The 8,039-nt window shown below is 38.1% G+C and overlaps 1 protein-coding gene across 1 annotated transcript; it reads left to right on the top strand.

The window, feature by feature from the left end:
* Positions 1-285: 285 nt before the first annotated feature.
* plek (pleckstrin) lies at positions 286-6,800 on the top strand. The gene is made up of 9 exons (XM_059359636.1): positions 286-327; positions 3,419-3,574; positions 3,834-4,015; positions 5,245-5,336; positions 5,441-5,625; positions 5,721-5,825; positions 6,013-6,096; positions 6,219-6,288; positions 6,421-6,800. Exons 1-9 carry the CDS (start codon positions 286-288, stop codon positions 6,558-6,560), a joined length of 1,056 nt encoding a protein of 351 aa, XP_059215619.1. The 3' UTR covers positions 6,561-6,800.
* Positions 6,801-8,039: the final 1,239 nt, after the last annotated feature.

Raw genomic sequence — 8,039 nt, 5'->3', positions numbered from 1 at the left:
TTTCATCATCAAACTCCCTTTTAATTTGACATTAAAAAGTTTAGAGACAACAGCCCAGCAGTAGCACTCACTAATAATACCACATAGAAGAGGAAGCTGGGTGACCACGCATCTGTCACACACCCAACAGCACAACTTCCTGCTTGTGTGTGTGTGTGTGTGTGTCTGTGGTTTTGACTGAGAGAGATAAGGACAAAGAGAGAGAGCGAAAGAGTAGGTGTGGATTTGGTGCAAAACTTTTAAAAGTGACAAGAGTTGCAGTTGACAGCAGCAGAAGGCAGGGTCATGGAGCCACAACAGATCAGAGAGGGATACTTGGTGAAAAAGGTAAGAAAATATTTTTCTTGTCTGGAACATGTTTTTTAGAGGCTAACACTCTAGATAAAATAACAAAATGGACAACTTTGCCAACTTTATGATTTGTTGTGTGTATGTGGAGCTTAAGTAACACACTTTATACCTATTGGTTGACAATATTATAGTAAAAGACGAATGAAAAGTGACATTTACATAATTGAAGACTGACTTTACAGTCATAAGAGTTTGATGAGTTTGATGAGATGAATTCTGCAGTGATAGGAAACACTGGCACAGTAAGAAAGTTTAAGTTTAAGGGTAGCCCGATACATCCGACACCCCAACTGTGGCAAAAATTCATAAATAATCATCCCGGAAAAAGTTTTAAACTGACCGAGCTGGAAATGAGGAATATTGCTGCAAGTTAAATCAGCACCAAGAGGAACAGATGCTAATTTATTCAAAAGTTGCTGCATAATAACCGACTACACACTTCTGTTCTACAGTTGCAGCAAATTCAAGTTCCTGCTTCTGTCCAGAACTGAGAGTAAAACATGAATCATGTTGGCAGTTTGTGTTTGTTTCTTTCCAATATGCCATGATTTTACAAACATACAACAAATTAATTCCAACTGCTTAAATTTACAACAGTTGTCAAACAAATATGCAATGTCCCTGTGCAAAATGAATACAGAAGTAATTTCCAGCACGAAAACAAATCTTTTTAGGTTTTTTTAAGGTGAGAACTGGTTCGTTTCACACATCTTCTACTTATACCCACGCGCTCACACCTTCCGAGGAAGTGTGAGTTTTTCTTTTTCACACGTGGCTTGCCAATGTAAGGTACTTTTTACAAAATAATTTCTTTGGTTTTGTTTTTATTCTTCTTTTTATTTAGTTGGTGTGACTCACCAGAGAGATAACTATCATCATGTATGTTCTTTTCATTTTGACCTATACTGTGAAGCACACATGACAGGAACAAAATCATTATGGATGATCTTTTATCTTGTTTGATGATGATTGAGATGTCATGACTGACGTGTTTTATCTTAATAACGTGATGAAACCATGGGTGCTATGAATAGCCACAGCTGTGCATGATGGTCATGCCTGATGATGGCTAAGGCGTTGGCAGAGAACCTTTCTTCCCTTTGGACAGAGTGATGGAACAGACACAGTTAGCATACAAACAGTTGATTAATGATGCATCTCCATTCATGACTTACTGTAGGAGGGTCAATAAAATGCAATCAGATGCTGCAGTCAAGAAAAGAAGTGGGCCACAAACACACACACACACACACACACACACACACACACACACACAAACACACAAAAAGGTGTAAAATTGATCAGTAGGTCCCCAGGTCTGTCTACATGTCCATAGGAGAAAGTTTTAACATCATATATCAAAGTGCATTGTGTTTTATTAACTTTATTATTAACTTTATTAACCTAGAAGGGATTTCATCACATTTTCTCCACTGGAATGACAGTCTACACTACAGCTACATTCTTCCAATAGCATGAGGTCACACTAGAATTGCAGGATTAATAAAAAATAAAAAAAATTAAACATGGGGACATCAAGCCGCAGATCTGTTGGTGAGATTTGTTAAAGTAAACATCTTTTGTTCATTTCCGGGTTCTCACTTGTGTTATAGGTTCCTACCAGAATAATCTTGCATGGTTACATTTGAGAAGCACAGCGCTGCACACAGCTTTCTTGTGATTCTTGAATGGCTGTGGGAGGGTTTTGTTTTTACGAAGTTGGATAACTTTAATTTTTAAAAAGTCACACTGGTAAACAACTTCTGTTCACCTAGGGAGAGAAAGGATGATGGAACAAATCTTTTTTGATTTTTGTACACATCCTATGTTCATTTCCAGGATCTCACTTGTGTTTTATATTCTACGAGAATATGTTTGAGTGCTTTTAATGTTCAAAAAAACACATTTCCCCTCATTCTCAACATAGGTCTACTTGTATTCACTCACTGTCTGAAACGCTCTGTGGTAGCACTCTCTCTTGTGTCTCTCTCTTTAAGATACTACTGATACTCCTACTACACAGCACCTGTGCACACAAGACCTGCTTTATAATGAAAAACAGCATGGAAATCTGAGTGTTAATAGTTGTGGAAGTGGAAATCCGGTTTATTGGGCTTGTTTCTGACAAGTTAGGTAACTTTAAACATTATAATTTATAAAGAGCACGCCCCGTTGGAAAGAGTCAAACTGGTTAAACAACTTCTGTTCCCCGAGGGGGAGAAAGTAGGATGCTGCAAACTCAACAGGGCATGAGAGTTTGTTAAATTGAATGTATTGTATACAAACACGAACCAAAATTGTTCAAGTGAGGAATTGCCAAAGCCAGTAATTCCTTTTTCTCAAACATATTACAGTAACTTCAATGTGTAGGTTCATTTCTGCATTTTCATGTGTTTTCAGGGTGCCTAGTCAGATACAAACATTCTGCTTTCATTTTTTTTAGCCTAGGTAATATTTCACTTCACATTTCCAAACTTACAGAGTGAAATGAAACACAAAGCAAAATAAATAATTGAAGAGGGAAATTCCTGTAAAACTAAAAATGTTTTTGGTATTTTTCATGTTACCTAATCGAGACAAAATGTTCACTTTTCAGATCAAACTATCAAACCAAGTTCCATCCATCCATCCATCCATCCATTTTCTTCCTCTTATCCGGGGCCGGGCCAAGTTGCTGTTTATTATTTTGATGGAAGAAAAAAACTCTTATTTACATTTCTGTGCATCAACCATTATGTTTCTTGAAATTATCGAAAGTATGAGGAAATGTGGAAATATACTATAGAATTAGTTTAAACTGCGATATTAAGTCAATTTGATCCTTTGAAGGAAAAAAAATCGATTCTAATCAATATAAGGGTTAGAAATATCTATATTTGCCTGACTTATTGTGGCTTCTGGTTTAAACCACACATCCGTCTGATTACAGATAGAGACAGATAAATTTGTTGGTTGTATGAATATAGATACAGATATGACAGATGACATCTCTTTACACCTCTACTCGACAACACATATTTCCGCTGCTTAAGGCTGCCTGTTGTAAAATTGTCTCATTGATCCTCAGGGTACAGTGCTTAACTCCTGGAAGGCCGTGTGGGTAGTGCTGTCAGAAGATGGGCTGGAATTCTATAAAAAGAAAACAGACCGTTCTCCGAAAGGAATGATCCCACTAAACGGAGCCAAGCTCATCAGTCCTTGCCAGGATTTTGGCAAGAGGACGGTAAGAAAATGTCAAGTAGAGCTGCTGAAAGATGTGAACTAGCATTAAAGGATTAGCAGTGTGAAAACGGCAGCTATGTTAAGCATACAGGATTAGTAATAGAGCTCAACACTACAATTAATGTTTACAATTTAAAATACTCAATTTGAATATTTGATTAATTTGAGACAGCTAATTAAGTCAATATTTCTGAATGAGGAGCTATTTTTGTTTATGATTATCAAAGCCTGTGACTGACTTATATTAATGCTCCATTTAGCTGGTTTTCAAGATCACCACAGACAAAAAGCAGGATCACTTCTTCCAAGCCTCTCATGTGGAGGAGAGAGAGGTGTGGGTCAAGGACATCAAGAGAGCCATTACCTGCCTGGAAGGGGGGAGAAAGTTTGCCAGGAAGTCCACAAGACGCTCCATTCGCCTGCCTGACACAGTTAATCTCAGGTATGTTCTCTAACTTCTTCTAGCTGGTGGGAACAATCATCTGAAGAAAGGAATCCAAAAACTTTAACCTTAGTTGTTACACCTGTCAGGATTTCATTCTTCCACATGTAGTTTACAGAGATACCGGTGGCAGATCACTCAGATTGTTCATAATTTTGATAACAATGGGTCCTTGATTGCAGACAGAGGCAGACAATAGCAAGCTTCTAGTCATTAACTACAATTTTGCTGGCTGAGGTAGCCTATTATGCTAATGTCAACCGCGTGAGTTGGTTGAAAATCCTCTGTGGCCGATGAGAAAAGCAGCAAAGGGGTTTTCAATATGCAATTCATGGCCACAAACTGACTGAGGCAAAAGCTCACAGGTAGAGGACAAAAAGTCAGCCTCATCATCGCCATTAAAACTATTAAAACTATAAAATGTCAGATCAGACTGTTATTTCATTCTAGCATCACCTGGTCTGGACTGATTAGTATACTGGGAAATCATGCAAGGACAAGAAACAGAGGTTAGGGTTATGCTTTACTGTTGCTGATGTTTCAAATAGTTTGTTTCACTTTTAAAGCTGCAGAAGAAAAAGGATTTGAGGATGAGCACAAAGTGATGTGATCAGCAAGTAATGGCTTTGTTTTGGTTCCCCAAATGTACTGAAAGCAGGGCAGGGCCGAGCAGCCTCGGGTAAAGTGCTGTGCAATAATAAAAAATTAAAAAAAGCATCCAAGACGAATGTACACACTTTAGGTGTGTCGATCCTGAACAGAGCATGTTGTAACTTTACCTGTAAATGCACAGAATAAAGTAAATATGTATGCTACTTGGCCTCTGCCTTATTGTAGTATTAGTATTACAGGTTGTTACTGTTGTTAGCTGGACTCTTTAGAGTTTTTCTTTTGGTTTTAGAACACTAATCTTTATAAACAGATATCTGCAAATAAGTGCAGGATCTTCAGGTAAAGGTACCGTATTTTCATATTGGAAGTTGTTCTGGTTTCTATTTGTAGTCCACTTGTAGTTCAGATAGCCTTGACCAATCTTGTTATTTACCACCGTTCACTGTTTCAACTAGAGACCCACCTGCTTAGCATGTGTAGAAGAAGCTTTACAGGACAGCTGTGCCTGTGGTTACTAAGCTATTATTGTACAATTGCTATTTGGGGTAGGAATTTTGCTTAGTGATAGATAAAAATACAGTCAGACATGTTGACTACATCACCTGTGTTTTTTTCAGTGAACTGTACATACTGATGAAAGACCAAGACGATGGAGTAAAAGAGTTAAAACTGGAGCAGGAGAATCGAGTTTTCAACCACTGCTTTGCCGGTACTGTGGTGTTGGTTTTATTCATGTCACAGGTGTAACCGCTGTTTTTTTTTTTTACTTTCTAATGGTTTCGCCATTTGCTGCTCCTTCCTTTTTTTGCACAGGTGCGACAGTGATAGAGTGGCTGATTTCAAAGGAAAAAGCAAGAAATAGGCCTGAGGCCCTCATGTTAGCCACAGGACTTCTGACTGAAGGCTTTCTCCAGCCAGCAGGCGACCTGTCAAAAGACGGAGTGGAGAGTGGAGAGGAAACAGCCTTCTTAGATCAGACATGTGCTCTTTATTACTTTGTAAGTTTAAAAAAGTTACCACTGAACATTTTATATCAAGTTGAAGATGATGGAAGATAATGTGATGATGTGTTCATGGCTGTGCTTTGTGGCAGGCTGACAGTGGGTTCTTCTGCGAAGGCTACTCCAGTGATGAAGATGTGCTTCTGAAGGAAGAGTTCAGAGGAAACATCGTAAAACAGGGCTGTTTACTGAAACAGGTGAAAGAAAGCAAAAATGTCACAATGACTTTGTGTCACGGCCACAACATTTTTTGTCGTTACAAATAGGCAAATCATTGGTCTTATGCAGTGAAAGAAGCCTTCATATTTGCATGACACCATCACACATTTGTTGTTTAGTAATGTTCTGCAAAGCAGGTTAACAAGTTGTCTTATTTTACCACAGGGACATAAGAGAAAAAACTGGAAGGTGCGAAAGTTCATACTGAGAGACGACCCTGCTTATATGCATTACTATGATCCTACAAAGGTAAAAAAAAACAAAAAATGGCCTGTGCAAGCTGAAATAAGACAGAATAAAGAGTTTCTTTTACTCACAAATCTTTCTTGCTGCTACTTTCCACCTTGTTTTGTCCCTTTTCTATGTGACAGGGTGATGACCCTCTGGGCTCGATCCATCTCCGTGGGTCTGTAGTTACAGCTGTGGAGTATGTGCCTGATGGTAAGTGGGACCTCTGTCACAGGATACACATGCCCTGTTGCTTCCCCAGGCAATATAATAGGCATTTACTGTCAGTAGTTTCTCACCAGCGCATCATTTTAACTCCCTTTCCTCACCTTTTCCTTATTTCAGCCAAAAAATATGACATTGACGGCAACCTTTTTGAGATCATCACCTCAGATGAGACTCACTACTTTCTCCAAGCTGCAGCAGCTGAAGAAAGAAAGGAGTGGATCAAAGCAATACAGGCTGTGTCAAAAAGTGGAAAATAAGCAGCAGTGGAGCAGCCATAGTGGATCCTCGTGAAATCCCACGTTTGAAATGTGCAAAGTATTACTAAATATTTATCAAAATGTGTTATTCTAGAGTATACCATACTATATACTATCAAACTAACGTCATGACATTTTTTTGCAGAATGTAGCTAAAGAAAAATAAAGGTTATGATGTCTTCATTTAGCAGTATAGCTTTTTGCTGTTGTTGGCCTATTATTTTTTTGTGTGAATATGATGTCATGAGAGGGGGTGGCTGAGGGTGCTTGAACACCTGCCTTAAATTCCAAAGTGCCATTTTTTTCAATAATAATTATAAAAATAATAATAATACATTTAATTTTTATTTTGTGAATACCTGCCAGTGGCCCCTTATCAAGAAGAATATTAAACAATTATTAATATTTAACTATTAATAAAATAACCACCAGTTATTTTTCATCACATGATGACCCGCGGCAGGTGAAAGGTCATCATGTGACGTACTCTCCGTGCAGCTGTGACCCAGGACGCTGCAGACAAACAGCGGTCAGATTCACATGGTGAGTTGATTATCACGTTGCAACGTATTACTATTATTATTAGTCTCTCTTCATGCAGTGGCTGATGTTGTAGAGGTCACATTATGGGGTGTGCATTTCGTGGTTGTTCAGTCACTTGCTGATCTATGTGAGCTGAGTTTAGCTATGAGGACTTAGTCATCCTGTATTCAAGTAAACTTGTGCTGTTTAATGAGTCATTAGCTGTAATCAGATCACAAAACTTTTTGATGATGACAAAACTTATTCAGTGACATGTAGGCTACCTCCAAGCTTTGTACAACTGTATATTTTTGTATATTTTAGTTGAACCCCTTATTACCTTATGAGTGCTACTGTTCTATATTTTCATGACCCTGAGTGAACTCATTTTAGTACTTTAGTTTCCATGGATAGAAAAAACAATGGCAGCTATTTTACAAGAAGGCTGATGTGTGATTTTCATATAGATATTGTACAATTGTGCAGAATCATGCAGCTGCAGCATCTTTCAATTTCCCAAAATGTAAACTTAAATTTACTTAAGTAAGGCAGGAAACAATGGTTACAAGCAGATAAATGTGTTCTTAGTTTGAGTTTGTTGTGCCCAGTGTGGTTTTTCTGACTTCCTCCAGCCTGATCGCTTGTTTTTCAAACGTTTGATATAGTCTGAGCTATCATACAAGCACACTCAGTTCCTGCGTGTGATCATTGTCTGAATCATATTCCGCCTTCACACTTCATGTCACTTTGTGGCTTACAGGCCAGCTGCATGAGAAAAATGACTGGCTTGAGCTGCAGTATGACTAAAAAAACTTCTCGTAAGTAGCTATTTAAAGTGATGACAAATGAAGGGAGGTTATTTAAAGGAAACATCCATGTGGTTAAATTTGATCAATGCTGAGTAAGAAGTTTATACTTGCTAAAATAAGTCAGACAGGACATATTTTGAAGCGAAAA

This window comes from Centropristis striata, chromosome 20 (genome assembly GCF_030273125.1).
Source record: "Centropristis striata isolate RG_2023a ecotype Rhode Island chromosome 20, C.striata_1.0, whole genome shotgun sequence".
In the NCBI taxonomy this organism is placed as follows: domain Eukaryota; kingdom Metazoa; phylum Chordata; class Actinopteri; order Perciformes; family Serranidae; genus Centropristis; species Centropristis striata.
The sequence above is the reverse complement of the archived record's forward strand: the minus strand, read 5'-3'. Positions and strand labels throughout refer to the sequence as shown.

Excerpts from the sequence above, each read along its gene's own strand:
- plek (XM_059359636.1), top strand. The coding sequence starts at position 286 with ATGGAGCCACAACAGATCAGAGAGGGATACTTGGTGAAAAAG. Across the intron at positions 328-3,418 it reads AGGGATACTTGGTGAAAAAG|GGTACAGTGCTTAACTCCTG; the intron begins GTAAGAAAATAT and ends ATTGATCCTCAG. Across the intron at positions 6,097-6,218 it reads ATTACTATGATCCTACAAAG|GGTGATGACCCTCTGGGCTC; the intron begins GTAAAAAAAAAC and ends TCTATGTGACAG.